The sequence below is a fragment of the Ranitomeya variabilis genome, chromosome 2 (genome assembly GCF_051348905.1).
Source record: "Ranitomeya variabilis isolate aRanVar5 chromosome 2, aRanVar5.hap1, whole genome shotgun sequence".
NCBI classification, from domain to species: Eukaryota; Metazoa; Chordata; class Amphibia; order Anura; family Dendrobatidae; genus Ranitomeya; species Ranitomeya variabilis.
Window position 1 is genome coordinate 1005520810 of NC_135233.1, and position 22075 is coordinate 1005542884.

Consider the following 22075-nt stretch of genomic DNA (forward strand, 5'->3'; position numbering starts at 1 on the left):
TTATTATTTGTTGGGGGCTTGTATCCAACTTTTGGGGTCTTTATCTCTGGAGGCAAGAAAGGTCTTTCTTTTCCCTTCTAGGGTTAGTTAGTTCTCCGGCTGGCGCGAGACGTCTAGAATCAACGTAGGCACGTTCCCCGTGTCTGTACCTGAGCATGCCGCAATGCGTTCGTATATCAAGGAGTCTCTGGAGAAGGGGCATATCCGTCCATCCTCTTCCCCTCTTGGTGCGGGATTCTTTTTTGTGGCCAAGAAGGACAGATCTTTGAGACCTTGTATTGACTATCGTCTTCTGAATAAAATCACTGTTAAATTTCAGTATCCTTTGCCTCTGTTGTCGGACTTGTTTGCCCGAATTAAAGGTGCCAAGTGGTTCACCAAGATAGATCTACGTGGTGCGTACAATCTTGTGCGCATTAAGCAAGGAGATGAATGGAAGACTGCATTTAATACGCCCGAAGGTCATTTTGAGTACTTGGTGATGCCTTTTGGGCTCTCTAATGCCCCCTCAGTGTTTCAGTCCTTTATGCATGATATTTTCCGGAAGTATCTGGATAAATTTATGATTGTTTATCTGGATGATATTCTGGTTTTCTCTGAAGATTGGGACTCACATGTGGAGCAGGTCAGGATGGTGTTTCAGGTTTTGCGTGAGAATGCGTTGTTTGTTAAGGGCTCAAAGTGTCTCTTTGGAGTACAGAAGGTTCCCTTTTTGGGGTTTATTTTTTCCCCTTCTGCTGTGGAGATGGACCCAGTCAAGGTCCGAGCTATTCATGATTGGACTGAACCCACGTCAGTTAAGAGTCTTCAGAAGTTCTTGGGTTTTGCTAACTTCTACCGTCGTTTTATCGCTAATTTTTCTAGCGTTGTTAAACCTTTGACGGATATGACCAAGAAAGGTTCTGATGTTGCTAACTGGGCTCCTGCAGCCGTGGAGGCGTTCCAAGAGTTGAAGCGCCGGTTTACTTCAGCGCCTCTTTTGTGCCAGCCTGATGTCTCACTTCCCTTTCAGGTCGAAGTGGATGCTTCGGAGATTGGGGCAGGGGCCGTGTTGTCACAGAGAGGCCCTGGTTGCTCGGTAATGAGACCATGTGCTTTCTTCTCTAGGAAGTTTTCGCCTGCTGAGCGGAATTATGATGTTGGCAATCGGGAGTTGCTGGCCATGAAGTGGGCATTTGAGGAGTGGCGTCATTGGCTCGAAGGTGCTAAGCATCGTGTGGTGGTCTTGACTGATCACAAAAATTTGATGTATCTCGAGTCTGCTAAACGCCTGAATCCTAGACAGGCCCGCTGGTCATTGTTTTTCTCCCGTTTTGACTTTGTGGTCTCGTATTTACCAGGTTCAAAGAATGTGAAGGCTGATGCTCTTTCAAGGAGCTTTGTGCCTGACTCTCCTGGAGTCGTAGAACCTGTTGGTATTCTTAAAGAAGGAGTTATTTTGTCAGCCATTTCTCCTGATTTGCGATGCGTGTTGCAGAGATTTCAGGCTGGTAGACCTGACTCTTGTCCACCTGACAGACTGTTTGTTCCTGATAAGTGGACCAGCAGAGTCATTTCCGAGGTTCATTCCTCGGTGTTGGCAGGTCATCCGGGAATTTTTGGCACCAGAGATCTGGTGGCTAGGTCCTTTTGGTGGCCTTCCTTGTCACGGGATGTGCGGTCATTTGTGCAGTCCTGTGGGACTTGTGCTCAAGCTAAGCCTTGCTGTTCTCGTGCCAGCGGGTTGCTCTTGCCCTTGCCTGTCCCGAAGAGGCCTTGGACACACATTTCCATGGATTTCATTTCTGATCTCCCGGTGTCTCAGGGCATGTCTGTCATCTGGGTGGTATGTGATCGCTTTTCTAAAATGGTCCATTTGGTGCCTTTGCCTAAGCTGCCTTCCTCTTCCGATCTGGTTCCTGTGTTCTTTCAGAATGTGGTTCGTTTACACGGCATTCCTGAGAATATTGTGTCTGACAGAGGATCCCAGTTTGTTTCCAGGTTCTGGCGATCCTTTTGTGCTAGGATGGGCATTGATTTGTCGTTCTCGTCTGCCTTTCATCCTCAGACTAATGGACAAACGGAGCGAACTAATCAGACTCTGGAGGCTTATTTGAGGTGTTTTGTTTCGGCAGATCAGGATGATTGGGTGACCTTCTTGCCGTTGGCTGAGTTTGCCCTTAATAATCGGGCTAGTTCCGCTTCTTTGGTTTCGCCATTTTTCTGCAACTCTGGTTTCCATCCTCGTTTTTCCTCGGGACATGTGGAACCTTCTGACTGTCCTGGGGTGGATTCTGTGGTGGATAGGTTGCAGCAGATCTGGAATCATGTGGTGGACAACTTGAAGTTGTCACAGGAGAAGGCTCAGCGTTTTGCCAACCGCCGCCGCGGTGTGGGTCCCCGACTTCGTGTTGGGGATTTGGTATGGCTGTCTTCTCGATTTGTTCCTATGAAGGTCTCCTCTCCTAAATTTAAGCCTCGCTTCATCGGTCCTTACAAGATATTGGAAATCCTTAATCCAGTTTCCTTTCGCTTGGATCTTCCGGTGTCGCTTGCCATTCACAACGTGTTCCATAGGTCTTTGTTGCGGTGCTACGTTGTGCCTGTGGTTCCTTCTGTTGAGCCTCCTGCTCTGGTGTTGGTTGAGGGCGAGTTGGAGTACGTGGTGGAGAAGATCTTGGATTCTCGTCTCTCCAGACGGAGGCTTCAGTATCTGGTCAAGTGGAAGGGCTATGGTCAGGAGGATAATTCCTGGGTGGTTGCCTCTGATGTGCATGCGGCCGATTTAGTTAGTGCCTTTCACGTTGCTCATCCTGATCGCCCTGGTGGTCGTAGTGAGGGTTCGGTGACCCCTCTTTAAGGGGGGGGGGTACTGTTGTGAATTAGACTTTTTGGCTCCCTCTGGTGGTTACTAGTGATATGACTCTGGGATTTTCTTCCCTCAGTTTGCACCCACCTGGGTCGTTAGTCCAGGGGTGTTGCTATATAAACCTCATGGATCCTTAGTCCAGTGCCTGGCATCGTTGTAATCAGATCCTTTCTGTTTGCTCCTGTCTGCTGGTCCTGGTTCGTGCAAAATTAAGCTAAGTCTTGCTTCTTTGTTTTTTGGTTATTTGCTTGCTCTCATTTTTGTCCAGCTTGTATTAAATGTGATTCCTGACCTTGCTGGAAGCTCTAGGGGGCTGGTGTTCTCCCCCCGGGCCGTTAGACGGTTCGGGGGTTCTTGAATTTCCAGCGTTGATATTTTTGATAGGGTTTTTGCTGACCATATAAGTTATCTTACTATATTCTGCTATTAGCTAGTGGGCCTCTCTTTGCTAAATACCTAGCTCATTCTTACGTTTGTCTTTTCCTCTTACCTCACCGTTATTATTTGTTGGGGGCTTGTATCCAACTTTTGGGGTCTTTATCTCTGGCGGCAAGAAAGGTCTTTCTTTTCCCTTCTAGGGTTAGTTAGTTCTCCGGCTGGCGCGAGACGTCTAGAATCAACGTAGGCACGTTCCCCGGCTGCTGTTAGTTGTGGTGCTAGGATTAGATATATGGTCAGCCCAGTTACCACTGCCCTATGAGCTGGTTTTTGTGTTTGCAGACTTGGTAACTATTTCTGAGACCCTCTGCCATTGGGGTCATAACAATCAACTTCCTGTTTGTGGCACATTAGTATATGGGAGGGGGAAAACTTTTCAAGATGGGTGGTGACCATGGTGGCCATTTTGAAGTCGGCCATTTTGGATCCAACTTTATTTTTTTCAATAGGAAGAGGGTCATGTGACACATCAAAGTTATTGAGAATTTCACAAGGAAAACAATGGTGTGCTTGGTTTTAACATAACTTTATTCTTTCATGACTTATTTACAAGTTTATGACCACTCATAAAATGTGTTCAAACTGCTGCCCAGTGTGTTGGATTGACAATGCAACCCTCTTCTCCCACTCTTGACACACTGATAGCAACACCATAGAAGAAATGCTATCACAGGTTTCCAGTATGTGTTGCTTCAGATGCTGCACATCTCGTATCTTCACAGCATAGACAATTGTCTTCACATGACCCCAAAGATAAAAGTCTAAGGGGGCAGATCGGGAGACCTTGGTGGCCATTGAACTAGCCCACGATGACCAATCCACTTTCCAGGAAACTGTTCATGTAGGAATGCTCGGACCTGACACCCAAGATGGTGTCCCACCACATTATACAAGGATGCACCAAATTCATTAAGGGTACCGTCACACAGTGCCATTTTCATCGCTACGACGGCACGATTCGTGACGTTGCAGCGTCGTATAAGTATCGCTCCAGCGTCGTATACTGCGGTCACACGTTGCAATACACGGCGCTGGAGCGATAATTTCATGACGTATTTGCGATGTAGAAGCCGTTGGTTACTGTGCGCACATCGTATACAACCTGTGTCACACAATGCAATCATGCCGCCACAGCGGGACACTAGACGACGAAAGAAAGTTTCAAACGATCTGCTACGACGTACGATTCTCAGCGGGGATCCGGATCGCAGTAGCGTGTCAGACACTACGATATCGTAAATGCATCGCTGGAACATCACGAATCGTGCCGTCGTAGCGATCAAAATTGCACTGTGTGACGGTACCCTAAGAGTAATCTGCCTCTTAAAGATTTAGCACATCTTTCAACTGACGTGTGACACCTTTAGAAGTTAGGTGGTTTCCTAGCAAAACTTATGCCATTTTAGTGGCGTAAATTATCTTTAATTGTTTTGGCACTTTTGATCACACCCCATCCCACCCCTGCTCTGCTTACTTTTTTAAAAGTTGGGTGAGCTTGTCAGGACTGGAGTAAAAACATCAAAAGTTTAGCTCAACGTTGAGTTTTAAAAACTTTTTGTGACATTTTGAGGCTTCGCACATTTTTTTAGTGCACTCATTAAGCCATGTAGCCATTTGTCTTCCAATTTACTGTACAATTTGGTTTCGGCGCATGCATAGTAATCAATTAACTTCTTGTATATATTTTGCGCTCCCTCTAATCTGGAGCCTTACGCTTGCGCAGTCAATCTGTTTGTAGCCATATTGGCACTTTGAAGCTACAACTTCGTGCCCCTATTTATATGGAGCCTGGTGCATGCGCAGTATGCTCGCTCGCGGCTATGTTGTTGTACTTAAGCCACAATTTTCTTGCACATATTATCGTCGTTTGTCCATCTTAAGGCATAATTTGGTATTCGTGTCCGCGGAGTTTTATTATTTTTTTCGCAGCCCTCCATTCATTCCTGTCTGTATCTTGTGTCCCTCCATGTCGGAGCCTCGCGCATGCGCTGTGTATTTGTTCGCGGCCATATTGGCACTCCTAGGCTGCAAGTATGTGCTCCTAACAACATGGTGCTTGGCGCATGCGCAATGTGTTCGCCCGCGGCCATATTGGTACTCCCATGCCACAATTCTCTTGTATTCTGTCATTTCCGGCTTCCGGCACGCCAAGAGCTCACTGCCTGCTTCCATGCTGCCTCTCCCTCAGCTGTTAGGGATCAGTTTGATAAGGTTGGTAACCTTTTTTGTATATATACCTGCTAATCGTGGTCACAGACACCTGCTCCTGACGAAGCCACTTTGGTGGCGACACGCGTTGAGCTACATGCCCCCTGGAAACTTTGGGTGATGGTGACTATGGTCATGTTCATTTAGCACGGCTATCTCTTTATAATCCGTAGTGTGGTTCTTTTTTGTACCACATTTCTCCACATGGCATTTGCTTGGACTGCATGTTAATCATGGGCCGTTCCAAATAAGCATGTATAGGTTCACCCATTTGATGTATTTTACATCTAACAATCTAACCTGACCATGATGTACCACTGTTTTAGGTGCATTCTTTTATGCTAAAGGAGCCTGATATAGTGTGATTCAATGCTAGCTTTGGCCTCTTGCAGTGGGTGGTTTATGTCTGTAATCACCTTTGGAGTATAATCTATTTCCCCCTTGTGGGTGGTTTATCCGTTTATTGTTACACCTTTAAAGCAGATTATTTTCTCCCTTTTAGGTGTTTTTGTATATAGAGTGCATCAGATATAGACATTGTCTTCTGCTGTACATTGTTTAATATGCTTATTTTTAGCTATTTTCTAGATATGCATCATTTGTAAACACTCAGTGTTTGCCACCCATGTGGTGATTTGTGCCATGTTTGTACATTTACGTGTGACTATTTAATGGTGATGTTTCTTTAGCGGTGTTATTTATCTATCCATTTAGGACAAACATATTATTGTTATTACTACATGTACCATTATAGACTGTCTGCATTCGCCCACTTATTTTGTTCCATCACACATGTCCAGGGGGCGAGGTTCCTCATGTGGAACCCATGGTTTATTTGGGTTTTTGTTTATTTGGGTTTTGGGTTTAATTGCTTTTAATAGAGTGGTGTTTGTGTTTCTCTAGTTGATCAATAAAATTTATATCATTGTATCTAGTGGTCCCCTTCATATAGCTTGACGCTTTTTTCTTTGCACATACTGACAGTCATTAAGCCACATTCTTTCCACATTAAGGCTACTTTCACACTAGCGTCGTACTTGGCCCGTCGCAGTGCGTTGGGCCGACATACCGACGCTAGCATTGTCTGCGCCGCACAACGGGTGCAGCGGATGCTGTTTTCCAACGCATTCGCTGCCCCATTGTGAGGTGCGGGGAGGAGGGGGCGGAGTTCATTCAGACATGCTCGGTCGGAAATGGCGGACACGTCGCACAAAAAAAGTTACATGTAGCTTTTTTTGTGCCGACGGTCCACCAAAGCATGACGCATCCGTCGCACGACGGATGCGACGTGTGGCAATCCGTCGCAATGCGTCACTAATGCAAGTTAATGGAGAAAAAACGCATCCTGCAAGCACTTTTTCAGGATGCGTTTTTTCTCCAAAACGACGCATTGCGATGGAGGCCAAAAAACGCTAGTGTGAAAGTAGCCTAAGCCACACCATTTTTCAGTGAGACCACACACCCTTGCTGAACAAATCGTACAAAATGTACATTTTTATGGCACAAATTTTGCATGAATTCTGATGCATTTAGCTCGATAAATCTTTCCCATAGTGTGGCTGCACAGAGGAACCTTTTCACAGTTTTGTATCCCAGCCAAATAGAAGATGAAGAGTGGGAATTTCCCTCCTTTTTCCCGGAGATAATCCCTTTAGTAAAGAAGACCAATCCAGAAAGCCATTCACATTAGAGTGGACATTTGCCAAACGTTTTTGTCTACAGAGATTAGTAGGATGAAAACTAGGAGGAGGTTTCAAATGTTGAGAAACACATCAGGTAAACATTGCAGAGACCAAATCTGTCCAGTCAGCTCCTCTGTGCTTGTATAAAAGGGCAAAGATAATCCAGACATCTCTCCACAAACTGAGCTCTGGCAGTTTGTGAAGGACACACTGTGGTGACAATGGCGTCCACTTTCCTACTCACTCTCTGCCTTGGCATCCTGGGTAAGTGACAGATAATTGTAGCATTTTAGCATATCTATCTATTTATCTGTCTATCTATCTATCTATCTATCAATCTATCTATCTAACCAATATATTTCTATCTATCTATCTATCTATCTATCTATCTATCTATCTATCTATCTATCTATTTATCTGTCTATCTATCTATCTATCTATCTATCTATCTATCTATCTATCTAACCAATATATTTCTATCTATCTATCTATCCAATATCTACCTATCTACCTACCTATCTATCTGTCTATCTATCCCATATCTATCTATCTATCTATCTATCTATCTATCTATCTATCTATCTATCTATCCAATATCTACCTATCTACCTACCTATCTATCTATCTATCTATCTATCTATCTGTCTATCTATCCCATATCTATCTATCTATCTATCTATCTATCTATCTATCTATCTATCTATCTATCCCATATCTATCTATCTATCTATCTATCTATCTATCTATCCAATATCTATCTATCTATCTATCTATCTATCTATCTATCTATCCCATATCTATCTATCTATCTATCTATCTATCTATCTATCTATCTATCTATCATCTATCCAAGAAATAGAAAAATAGAGCAGCCCATTCAGCATGGAAAGAATCTGGGTGCAAAAGAGCTTCCACAGGCATATACCAAACCTTGCATGTAGTAGTCCGAAAAAGGAAGCAGCACACCACTGTCTGTGAATAAGCAGCTATTTTATTTAGCCCATGATGGCGACACTTCGGTTCAAGTCCTTTTTCAAGCAGTGCTGCTTCCTTTTTTGGACATCTATCTATCTATCTATCTATCTATCTATCTATCTATCTATCTATCTCTCTATCCACCTATACCTTTTTACATGTTATGGACTTGGGCAAGTATTGGATGAATTGCTGAGAAGGCTTGTTGCACCTATTTTGTATTTTGTTGTGCTGTTTCACTTTTGGCTTTTTTTTTTATCTATCTATCTATCTGTCTATCTATCTATCTATCTATCTATCTATCTATCTATCTATCCAATATCTACCTATCTATCCCACATCTACATTTTTTATCTATCTATCTATCTATCTATCTATCTATCTATCTATCTTGATCTGTCTTTGTTCGACTACAATCTCCTACCTTGACAACTCACTTCTTCCTCTCTCTGACCACAATATCCTCTCATTCACACTCACAAATCCTCGTCCACCCCAGCACACCCCTTCCTACCACACCTGCAGAAATTTACAAGCCATTAACACTCATTCACTCACAGACTCCCTACGCTCATCACTGTCCCCAATCTCCTCTTTTTCCTGTCCTGATCTGGCTGTACATCACTACAATGACACTCTTAGGAGCACCCTTGACCAAGTAGCTCCCCTCATCCTCAGAACCACCAAACACAGAGTAAAACAGCCCTGGCTCACATCGCAAACCCGATTTCTCCAGCGATGCTCCAGGTGTGCTGAACGCTTATGGAGGAAAACTCGCACACCAGAAGACTTCATACTCTTCAAATTTATGTTAAGGACCTATAACTCTGCCCTTCACCTCGCCAAACAGACCTACTACAGCACCCTGATCTCCTCACTATCCAACAACCTCAAGAAACTTTTTGACAACTTTCACTCCCTCCTCAGTCCGAAAGCACAGGCCCCTATCACAGACATTTGTGCTGATGACCTGGCCTCCCACGTTATAGGGAAAATAGAGAATATCTGTCAGGAAATCTGCTCCCAGCCACCAAGTGCAGTGACTCCCATCCCTCCCTGCATTTTCCCTGGCTCACTCTCCACATTTGATCCCATCACAGAAGAAGAAGTCTCCAGGCTCCTCTCTTCCTTTCGTCCTACTACATGCACTACCGACCCCATTCCCTCACATTTCCTCCAGTCTCTCTCACTACTCACCTAGCTACAATCTTCAATCTCTCCTTCTCCTCTGGCATTTTCCCCTCCTCCTTCAAATGCTCTATCATTACTCCATTATTAGAAAAAAAACTTCCTTCAATCCATCCTGCACAAATAACCGCAGGCCAGTCTCCAATCTTCCCTTCATCTTTAAACTCTTGGAGCGCCTGGTCTATTCACGCCTTACCTGTTTCCTCTCCACTCACTCTCTCCTAGATCCATCACAATCTGGCTTCCGCCCCCTACATTCGACTCAAACTGCGCTCATCAAAGTGACCAACGACCTTCTGACAGAAAAAAGTAATGGTGACCACTCTCTTCTCATCATTCTTCTTGACCTTTCTGCAGCTTTCAAAACTGTTGACCAGACCACCATCTCCTACTCTGTATGCCCCAGTCAATGGGCATAAATGATACTGTGCTCTCCTGATTCTCTTCCTATCTTTCTGACTGCTCCTTCAGTGTTTTGTTCGCTGGCTTCACTTCATCTCCCCTTCCTCTCACTGTTGGGGTGTTGGGGTACCTCAGGGCTCAGTCCTTGGCCCCCTTCTCTTCTCTTTCTACACAGCCCCAATTGGACAGACCATCAGCAGATTTGGCTTTCAGTATCATCTTTATGCTGATGACACACAACTATACACATCATCCCTGACCTTACCCCCGCAGTACTACAGAACGCCACTGACTGACTGCAGTCTCCAACATCATGTCCGCTCTCTATCTGAAACAACCTCCCCGAAACTGAACTTCTTCTGCTGCTGCCATCTACTAACCTCCCTAAATCTGACAATCTCCCTCTCCGTGGGTGGCACCATAATAACACCCTGGCAGCAGGAGCACTGCCTTGGTGTTATCTTTGACACCAATCTCTCCTTCACCTTCCATATACAATCTCTTGCCCCCTTTTGCCATTTACACCTAAAGAACATCTCTAGAATCCACCCCCTTTCTCACCATGGAAACAACAAAAACCCTTACTGTCGCCTTGATCCACTCTTGCCTGGACAACTGTAATACTGTAATACTCTATTAATTGGCCTTCTCCTCACTCGACTTTCCCCTCTCCAGCCTATCCTTAATGCTGCAGCCCGGGTCATCTATCTGGCTAATCGGTACTCGGATGCGCCCACACTGTGCGACTCATTGCACTGGCTGCCCATTCATTACAGAATCCAATTCAAACCGCTTGTCCTCACCCACAAAGCTCTCCACAGTGCAGCACCCCCTACATCTCCTCCCTCATTTCAGTTTATTGGCCTAACCGCTTGTTATGCTCTGCAAACGGCTTCCGACTAACCTCTGCACTAATCCGTACCTCCCACTCCCGACTCCAAGACTTCTCCCGTGTTGCGTCAATCCTCTGGCATGCTCTACCTCAAGAAATTAGGACCAACCACAATTTACACAGCTTTAGGCGCTCTCTCAAAACACATCTGTTCAGAGCGGCCTTTTATGTTCCCTAATCAAAGTCCTTTTATGTGTGTGTGTGTGTGTGTGTGTGTGTGGGGGGGTGTAGCCCATTCATCATCTATTTGACAATAATCCAGCATCAAACTCCACCGCACCCAACAGCACCCTAAAAACTGGCTGGTGACTACCTCATGCAGCCTTTATCTATCTCTATTCCCTCAAGATGGCTGGACCATCATTGTAAATAAGCCCCTGTATTTTTTGTCTCCTCCACCTCATTGTAGATTGCAAGCTCTTACGGGCAGGGTCATCATTATTTTGCTTTAATTATTGTATTACTTTGAATGTTGTTACTTTTGACTTGAATATAAACTGTTGTAAAGCGCTGGAGAATATGTTGGCGCTATATAAATAAAGATTATTATCTATCTATCTATTATCTATCAACCTATATATTATTTATCTATCTATTATCTATCTATCTATCTATCTATCTATCTATCTATCTATCTATCTATCTATCTATCTATCTATCTATTATTTATCAATTAGAATGTTTTGGCTATCTATCCAATCTATCTATCATCTATCTATCTATCTATCTATCTATCTATCTATCTATCTATCTATCTATCTATCCAATATCTATCTATCCAAGATCTATCTATCTATCTATCTATCTATCTATCTATCTATCTATCTATCTATCTATCCAATATCTATCTATCTATCTATCTATCTATTATTTATCTATCTATCTATTATTTAGCTATTAGAATGATGTTTTGGCTTTTCCAATCTGAGCCTTTCTTAAAGGGAACCCATCACCATAAAATGCCGTCCAATCTACAGACCTCATGTTATAGAGCAAAAGGAGCTGAGCAGATTGATATATAGTTTATGAGAAAAGATGCAGTATAACCTGTGTTTCAATCATTTTATCGACTGTTCTTTCTGTGATTATTGGTCCCGAGGGCGGTCCAATCAGTGACTGACAACATTCTTTGTATAAGTATACATACAGACATAGCTGTCAGTCACTGATAGGACCGCCCACTAGATCGAATAAGTGCAATGAAAAAAAAATGGGTTCTTTATATCAGAGTGATGCTTTGGATTTTGCAATCTGAGCCTTTATCGAAGAGAATCCATCATCCCCCCCCAAAAAAAATGCCATCCAATCTGCAGGCACCATGTTATGGAGGTAGCAAAGGAAGGAAAAAAGTTCCAGCACCAGGCGTCTCTTCATTAAAATCTTCAATATTTTATTTTCATGTCAGGAATAAAACATCATCCGGGGACATAGCCCCTAAATGCCTGACGCGTTTCGAACAAAGTTTGTAATCATAGGCATATGCTTATATTGAAGATTTTAATGAAGAGACGCCTGGTGCTGGAACTTTTTTCCTTCCCTTGCTATAGCTAAGGAGTGGTATCCGGCCACTTGTTCCTGGCACCTGTGTTCATCTGGATTCCGGTGAGGCACAACTAATCCCCTTCCCTGCTCCCAGTATGATGTAGCATGTTATAGAGCAGGGGGAGCTGAGAAGTATAGCTTAATGAGAAAAGATTCCACATAACCTGCAAATTAATCATTTAAACATCTGCTTCTGCTCTTTTTGGTGTTTTGGGTCCAGTGGGTGGTCCTGTCAGTGACTGACAACTTTCTTTGTATAAGTGTGCACACAGAGATAGCTGTCAGTCACTGATCGGACTGCCCACTGGACCAAGAGTCCCACAAAGAGCAGAGGATTAAATGATGAAAACACAGATTATACTGAATGTTTTCTCATAAAACTATATATTATTCTACTCAGCACCTCCTGCTCTATAACATGGTGCATGCAGATTGGATGGTATTTTCATAGTGTCATAGTGACAAGTTTCCTTTAAACTAAAAAATATCAAGATGAAACATCTCTCAACAAATCATCTTTTCTTCACCACAACTTTTGGGGTGCTACCAATTTTTGCATTATATATTTTGTAAGGCATGGAGTTGGACCCTTAATGCCGACACTCACCTAATTTCACTGTTTTACTTCCCTGAATTTTTCTTGAATCATTCTATTACAGATGAGCAAATCAATTAAATGTGATTCAAATTTGTGTTAAATCGTTAAAAAAATTGCTGAACTCTGCAAGTTTGAATAATTTGTGATTTGTTTCATGCAAATTGACTAAAATGGCCTACCAGCGTTTTACACATTGTAAAAGATTGCATCATGCGAGGAAGGTTCACATAACTTCAAGCGCTGCAGGGGAGGCTTCTCCGATAATGCCGCCTTACATCACATGGTAAGGCTCAGTCAATCAGGAGGGACTATTGAGATAGGAAGAAAAAGCCATAAACAGCAAATTATACAGATTGTGTCCAGAGCTGCCAACAGTCCAGGAATCCCTGGGCAGTCTGTAAAAATATGGCACTTTTTTGCCCTGTCCATAAAAAACATTTCAGGCGTTCGTGATTTTTTTGAAACTGAAGAAACAGATTATTTTGATTATAAATATCATCATTTTACAATTTACAGTGAATGCAGCTGATGTATCTTTAGCAGATTTATAGACTGTAGACATGGATTACTTATAATCACAATGATTTTTTATAGTTTTTCCAATGTGTCTGTAAAAAATATTATATTTTTTTAAGTCATCCAGAAAAAATAAAAAGTTAAGTTGACAGCAATGATAGTGTGTGACAGTAGAGAAGGTAAGATTAGTGTGTGAGGAACAGGCTGTTGGTTGCCACCATCCTTTAACCCATAGCCCATGTTGAGGTCACCTTGACATTACTAAGGCTGTACTTGTGCTAACCCCTTCACACTGTGGCCATTTTCCATTTTTTTGTTTTCACTTTTTCTTCTCCCTCTTCCAAGAGCCATAACTTCTTTTATTTTTCCATCAGTATGGCTATATTTGGTTTTGCTTTCTGCCGGATGAGTCGTACTTTTGAATGACGCCATTATTTTTATCATGTGATGCACTGGAAAGTGGAAATAAAATTCAAGTACATTCAAATTGCAAAAAAAAGTGCAATTTCACAATTGTTTTTAAGTTTTTATTTTTACCATGTTCACTATACGGTAAAACTGAACTGGTGATACGATTCTCCAGGTCAGTACAAGTACGGAGATACCAAACAGTTTTGCTTTTTATTTAAGTGGTGAAATTTTGGGGTGAAATTTGTAAAAAAAATTGACATTTTCCGAGATAATATAAACAGTAATATTTTCATTTTTCAGGATATGAAGCTGCGTGAGGGTTTATTTTTTGCACCCTGAGCTGACATTTTTATTGCTACCATCTTGGGGTAGATACGATGTTTTGATCACCTCTGACTGCATTTTATTACAGTGTTGTGGCGGCTAAGAATAATGTAATTCCTGCTTTTAGATTTCTTTTCTCATTATGCCGTTTACCAATCGGATTAATTAATTTTATATTTTGTTAGATCGGACTTTTACCAAATATACCAAATATGTATATATATATATATTTTTTTTTTATTGTTTTTTTTTAATGGGGCAAAAGTTGTGCAACTAAAACCTTATTTATATTTTTTTTAATTTTTTTTTATTTTCACTGTGTTGAATAGTCTCCTTAGGGGACTTGAAACTGCGACCATCTGATCTCTTCTGCTATACAGAACAGTGATTCAGCACTGCACAATCTCCTAGAAACGATGTTTTTCACAGGAGGATTGTAATGGCTGGAACTGGGATCTTCAGCAGACCTCCGGGAGAGGAGACTTGCCATGGTTAAGAGTTTGGGGCACCGTTATGCCTCCTCATTTGTGTATTGTGGTCCTTCCCCCACTTCTGATTGGCAGCACTTGCTTCCCAGACTGTCTGAATGCTGCCAGTGTTAGTGTGGTCGCTCTTGTACACAGTGGCCGCTCACGTTCTTCTTCTTGGGTCCTCCCTTGTGACGCCACTTCCAGCTATATTAGTGTAACAAGCGGTATCAGGCTTTGCACCAATAACAGGTACAGTGCCTGTATGGTTGTTGTAGTTGCTAAGTCCCCTAATACACTTCTCTTCTGGTTTGAGGGGGTCCCTAGCACTGACTCTCAGGAGTCACAACCCCTCCCTTTACTCAATAGTGCCCTCCTTTTTGTTGAAGGTAGGAGTTGTAGAGCGCTTCCTGCAGAAAGCTGAGAGCAGTTCAGGGTTGAGGACCTCCCTCTATGGATAGGTGGGGAATGTTTTAGTTACAAAAATATAATAAATTTATCATATATCTGAACTTTGACATTTTTATGACATTTCTAGTTACAACTGTCTGTGCCTTCTGACCCCCGGTACCAGGTACAATAATTAATTTCTCTTCCTCTGTAATGTAATTGTGCTATGTTGACAGGACTACTACGAGACACATATTCTTCCTCCTAACGGTATACACACTGTGATATTGGCTTCCATAGTGCAAATGATTTGGTTACCTACTAAACAACGAAATGAATTGTCCTGGATTAGCAAAACATGGCTCCTTTTTTAATAGAGACAGCACCTTGCCGGGCGATGGGTGGTATGTAATATTGCAGTTATGCTCCATTGACTTTTAGAGAGCTCAGATGCAATATTAGACACAACCCGTGGTCAGGGGTGGTGCTGTTCCTGGTAAAAAAGAAAAAAAAAAACAGCCATGTTTTTTCAGTTCTGGACAAATCCAATAAGCTGCGCTTTGCTAAACACTTCTCTATCAATTATATTCTTGTTGCTGAAAAACATAACATTTTAACCAACTTTTTCCACTATTTTTCTCCGTAGCCGTGTGCCTTGCTGCCCCTACGAACAACGTCCGCTGGTGTGTGAAGTCTGAACAAGAATTAAAAAAATGCAAAGAGTTAGGCCGAACCTGTGCTACCGACGAGATCTCTCTGTCTTGTGTCCAGAAAGCCCACACTGATGAATGCTTCAAGGCCATTGCTGTAAGATTACAGAAAGCAATAATAATTGCTAAGATTGGGAATTTTGCTATTATCTTTATATGTACAATTTTACTTTTTTTAGGAAACATTAAACGGGTGGTCCAAACTAACACTGCTTTAATTCTAAATCTCTGCTAATTTAATGTCATAAGCTAATCTCTTTTCTTACGCTTTAATTAAAAATTCCCTACCGGTCTCTCACTACTCTATCTAACTGCTCAATTTTTTACCTACTTCCTGATTGATGATGCTTCGCTTGCTAATTTTGTAGAATTTCAGGGCTGGCTGGGTTACTCAAACAAGACACCATCAGGGGCAGAGGCTGCGGTCACTGCTGTAGCCTCTGCCCTCACCCTGAAATAAGTCATTAGTGACATTCATTCATTTCAGGGGCTGAGCTAGTCCCTGCTCTACTAAGCATACATTGGTTGTCAATTCCGATGTATGCTCAGTAGAATCTAGTCGCAGTGCAATATTCTTTTTAATGCACAGTGACAGTGCGTTTGCAGGCTCTTGGCAGCACTGCTCTCTGCATTCCAGGCATTCTTACACCGCACACTGACAGTGCACTTTGTTGCTGGCTTGTTGCTGCTGAAGTAAGTCGGTGAGAAAGTGTACTGGCATTGTGCATAGTGCAAAGGGACTAGCCCAACTGCTGAAACAAATGTCATTGATGAAGCTTCTTTCAGGGAGGGGCCAGAGGTTATGGCAGTGACCGGAGCCTCTGCCCTCTGATGTCGAGTCATTTAAGAAACCCAGCTGTTGTGAACTGTGTTTCTGGGCTCCCTCTGGTGGTCACTAACGGTATTGTGTTAGGCATGTCTTGTTGCAGGCCTGAGCTCCAGCTGTGTCGTTAAGCAGCGGGTGTTCCCTATTTAAGTCTCCTCTGGACTCAGTCTCTTGCCTGGCATCGTTGTATCCAGACCTATATGGTCTCCTCCGGATTCCTTTCAGTCTGTCTCATGCAAGAAAAGCTAAGTCTGTTTTGTACAATTTGGATCATTTGCATTTTTCAGTGTTTTTGTCCAGCTTGCTTTATATTTGATTTTCTGGCTCGCTGGAAGCTCTAGGGGGCTGATATTCTCCCTCCGCACCATCAGTCGGTGTGGGGGTTCTTGAATGTTCAGCGTGGATGTTTTTGTAGGGTTTTCTGCTGACCGCATAGTCCACTATCTATTTTCTGCCTATCTAGACTAGTGGGCCTCACTTTGCTCAATCTAGCTCATCTCTACGTTTGTGTTTTCTTCTTGCCTCACCGTTATTATTTGTTGGGGGCTTTCTATATCTTTGGGGTTCAATTTCTCTAGAGGCAAGTGAGGTCATATTTTCCCTCTAGGGGTAGTCAGTTCTCCGGCTGGCTCGAGACGTCTAGACCAACGTAGGCACGTTCACCGGCTACTTCTAGTTGTGTTTGTTAGGATCAGGTATGCGGTTAGCCCAGTTTCCACCTCCCTAGAGCAGTATTTTTGTTTTTGCTATCTTGCCGGAATATCAGAGATCCTCTGCCATTGGGATCATAACACCCAGCATGCACTAGAATCAAATGAAGTGTCATCAAAAATGGAATAGGAGAATACAAAATTAAGCAGTTACATAATGTAATTAGGGAAGTATAAGGAATTTTTAATTTAAGTATATTAGAAAATACTTTAGATTATGGCATTAAATACATAGGGATTCATGACATATAACGTACATTTACGTCAAATGTTATGTCCCTGCCTTTGATGTGGGCTGGCATCCTTCCCAGCACATGACAGCTGATTTAATCAGACAAAAAATGTGCCTAAACACTAATAGTCAGGTAGATGCTAATCACAGGCTGCTCCTGCCAGCGATTCAGCTGCCTCTGCTGACAAGCACATCGTGAGAGTAGCAGCTTTTTTCCAGCCTGCTCTGTCGATAGTGGGTGACTGACATCATTCTGATTGTCAACCGCATCACCTCTGCCTGAGGGAGCCAGCTATCAATCAAAAGTCACGTTACATCAACAGAGCAGATGATGACCCCCTGTGCATGTGATTACGTTCCTCCTGTGAACGCTGATCTTTCTTTTTGCTATACATGGCAGTGCTGAAGTGATTGGATGTTCACAGATTCAAGTCCCCAAAGGGGACTTCAGTGAAAAGTAAATGTATTTTTTTTTTAAATATGAAAAAAAAAACACAAGTTCAAATCAACCCAGTTTTGCCCCATTGAAAATAAAACGATTTAAAAAAAATACACATATTTGATATCGCTGCATTCAGAAAACTCAGATCTGTCAAAATCTAAAATTATTATTATTATTATTTATTTATATATCACCATTAATTCCATGGTGCTGTACATGAGAAAGGGTTACAAACAGGGTTATAATTATCGTTTACAGTAAACAAGTTTACAGTGACAGACTGGTACAGAGGGGAGAGGACCCTGTCCTTGCGGACTTACATTCTATGTAAATTAATCTGAATGGTAGACAGTGTACTGAAAAAAATAAATTAAAAATGCCAGAATTAGCCGTTGCAACATTAATCAATCAAAACATAAATGATACCCCAAAATAGTATCAAGAAAAACATCAGCTCATGGCACAAAAATTAAGATCTCACATAGCTCCATATCCCAAAAAATAAAAACATTAAGGGTCCCAGAAAGTAGCGACAAAAGCTGAAAAAAAAAATAGTTTTCAAATGTCATGATTTTTTTTCACCACTTAAATAAAAAAAACAACTATACATGTTTGGTATCTATGTACTCATATTGACCTAGGGAATCAAATTGCCAGGTCAGTTTCACCATATAGTAAACAATGGTAAATAAGAAAAATACCCCAAAAATTGCAAAAAATTGCGAAATTTTTTTGCAATTTCCTCGCACTTGGATTTTTTTTTTCTGTTTTCCAGTACCCTATTTGATAGAATATATGGTGTCAATCTACAGTACAACTTGTCCCACAAAAAACAAGCCGTTCTACGGCTATATTTATATAAAAAATAAAAGTTATTCCTTGTAAAGGGAAAAATGAAAGGGAAAGAAAAAGGAAAATCGCCTGGAAGTGAAGGGGTTAATGTTTAAATCTGGTGTTTATATGAAATGCATATTTTTCACATTATCTTTTTTGTTTTCCATATCACTGTTTATAAGGAAAATAGACAGAAATGAAAACTTGCCTACTACGTCTAATACTAGTCTTACACCAAAAGACTTTTCAGCATCCTCATTATCATTATAGTCAGGATCACATTGAAAATGAACACCTCTGTATACTATAGATAGCAGAGGATGCAGCAGTCACAGTAGGTGATATTAAAGCATGCCTCTGCCTCTCCCTTAACAGTGACCTTTGTCCATATCAGAGTATGCTGAGAAATACTTCTAGAAAAGTCAGAGAACGTCTATTACTATATCCATGTGGCTCCTGAAAAAGAAAAGTGGGCAAGAGTCCAGTATTAGACCTCGTGGCCAGTGTGAAAATTGCAAGATGTTCATATAAAAAATGAAAAAAAAATACATTTAAGATTAAAATATGATTTAAACAATAGGTCATTTTCTGATGACACATTCCTTTTAAAGGAGCTAACTCCCTGCCCGCATGCCCCTATTGCATACAGTGTTCATAGACACAGATATTTCGAAAACTGTTATAGACAGGCCACTACTGTAAAAACACGTTTGGACATTCAGGTATTTAGGGTATATTTTCATGTTGAATTTTCAATCGCAATTTTTTTTCATGTGTGTACAAATCCTAATGATTTTTTTTTTTTTACCTTTTTAGGACGGATTGGCGGATGCAATCACTTTGGACAGTGGAGATATTTACAGGGCTTCTCTACATCCATATAACCTGAAGCCGATCGCAGCAGAAAACTATGGCACCGAGAAAGGTACAGTAATTGAATTGGCCAGATGTTCAATGATGAGGCAGTACAATCGTACCTGTAGTCATAAAGTTCTGGCACACACTGAAAGTGGGAAAACCTCTTAGATATCTCTTGGCTGAATGCTCTCTTGGCCTCCAAGTATTCGACTCCATCGTACATATGTGCGCTAAGCTATGCCAACTTTGTATGTGTGCTAAATCATGAGAGGGCACTTTCATGCTGCCAGACACCTATTCCGTTGGATCTTCCCTTAGACCAGTGTTCCCCAACTCCTGTCCTCAAGAGCCACCAACAGGTCATGTTTTCAGGATTTTGTTAGTATTGCAAAGGTGATGGAATTATTGCCTGTCCAGGTACTGCCATAACCACCTGGCCAATACTAAGGAAATCCTTAAAACATGACCGGTTGGTGGCTCTTGAGGACCAGAGTTGGGGAACACTGCCTTAGACCAAAAGAATTAAGCATGTTGAAATCTTACAGCTTATTCTTTTTCTCCCAACTTTTGATGTCTTGGAAAAAGCGAGAGGTTGGGAGACCACCATACATAGGAGATAGATGCCAGTCGTGCCGAAAATGGATAATTTGGAAATGTAAAGATCTTCATATGTTATAAGTGTGCAATGCCTTTATGTACAGTATATGAACACATGGTGATTGCAATCCCGCAAAATTTACTTTTACAGATGTGGATACTTGCTATTACGCCGTGGCGCTTGTGAAAAAATCCAGTACATTTATGTTTAAGGATCTGAAGGGTAAGAAATCTTGTCACACTGGCGTTGGAAGGACAGCAGGCTGGGTTGTCCCCTTTGGAATACTACGTGCAGAAAAACAACTGGAATGGGAAGGACCAGAAGAACAATCTATGGAGAAAGGTAAAAATTCTTCCATTATCCATTTATTCATGTTCATGCAACTGACAATGACATAACAAGTGGCTCTGACGTCAAAAGGGAATCGGAATTCAACCCATGAGACATCGTAGTGGTGAAAAGTCCATAATAAATCCCTGACCAAAGAGCCAGGTGTAATCTGAAACTGCTGAACATGACTTCCAACAGCCTGGAAACCTCAGGGAAAGGAGAGAAGCCTACCGGATGCTAGTTTTCAAAGCCGTACTGTTAAAAAAAGACACAAGCCCATTGAGTGAAGCCTACAGCATAACCTAACATGCTGATCGAGAAGAAGGGAAAAAAAAACACAAAGCAGACCCTAATTGTCCCATATTAGGGGATATTGCCCTTCTGAACGCCACATACGGCAATCAGACTGTTTCCCTGGATCAACACCCCAATTCCAATATCTAGGACCCATAACTTGTAATATTGCACAAAATAGTCATCCAGGCCCTCTTTATACTTTAGTGCATTGATCATTACAACATCTCGTGGCAGAGAGCTTCATGTCTCTGTTCTTATGGTAAAGATTTGCCATTTGTGATGACGATTAAACGTTCCATCCTCTAGAGATATGGAATGCGCCCTCATCATTCTTGCAGGCCTAGGTGTAGATTATTATAAAGATTTCTGTACATTCGTACATTATAAAAAGATCTCTCCTAACCTTTTTTTTTAAAAACTGAATAACCCCACGTTAGATAACCTGTCTTGCTACTGCAGTCCACCCATTCCCTTAATAAATTTGGTCACTCTTCTTTTCGCTTGCTATAGTTTAGCTGTGTCCTTCTTATATATTGGAGCCATACATTGCATCCAGTACGGTATTCTAATTGTGGACTGACTAGTAACTTGTATGCATCTATGCCTTTTTTAATGTATCCCATTATTTTATTTGCTTTTACAGCTGCTGCCAATGATGACTTACGGTGAATTTGTTATCCGCCTATACACCCATAACTTTTTCAGTGACAGTTTTAATCTGTGTTTTATTATATAGTACCTTACTTTTTTTAACTTTAATCTTAAATTGCCATTTTTATGTTCAAGCCAGCAGCTTACCTATATTCGTCTGTGGCATTAAATTATCTTTATTCACTTAAAGAGATCAGTATCATCTGAAAAACATTGAAATTCAACTGTGCATGCCCTCAACAAGGTCATCTGTCATGTTCCCAATGGCAGGGAATTTGAACAACCGAACACGGGCAAAAACAGGACGAGCTCTAGGGTGATGGAACCTGAGCTGACCGCGATCCTGAACCTCAACACTCAACTAACAGTAGCCGGGGAGCGTTCCTGGGGGGACTCTAGACGCCTCGCGCCAGCCGGAGATCTAGCTTCCCCTATCAGAAGAATCACAGACCTCGCTTGCCTCCAGAGAAATATTCCCACAGAAATAGCAGCCCCCCACATATAATGACGGTGAAATGAGAGGAAGGCACAAACATAGTTATGAAAACAGATTCAGCAAAAATGAGGCCCGCTAAAAGCTAGATAGCAGAGGATACAAAAGGTGAACTGCGTGGTCAGCTTAAAACCCTTCAAAATACCATCCTGAAATTACCTTAACTCATGTGCCAACTCATGGTACATGAGTGGTAATTTCAGCCCACTAGAG

At 41.9% G+C, this 22075-nt stretch overlaps 1 protein-coding gene across 1 annotated transcript in view; it reads left to right on the plus strand.

Moving 5' to 3' along the window:
• The first annotated feature begins 7229 nt into the window (after positions 1 to 7229).
• The window catches only part of LOC143808507 (serotransferrin-A-like), a 49725-nt gene continuing 34879 nt past the window's right edge, over positions 7230 to 22075 (plus strand). Inside the window, exons 1-4 of the mRNA XM_077291250.1 lie at positions 7230 to 7440; positions 15528 to 15688; positions 19452 to 19560; positions 20242 to 20433. Of these exons, the coding sequence (XP_077147365.1) occupies positions 7398 to 7440; positions 15528 to 15688; positions 19452 to 19560; positions 20242 to 20433 (505 nt within the window). The 5' untranslated portion in view covers positions 7230 to 7397. The remainder of the gene's footprint in view (positions 7441 to 15527; positions 15689 to 19451; positions 19561 to 20241; positions 20434 to 22075) is intronic.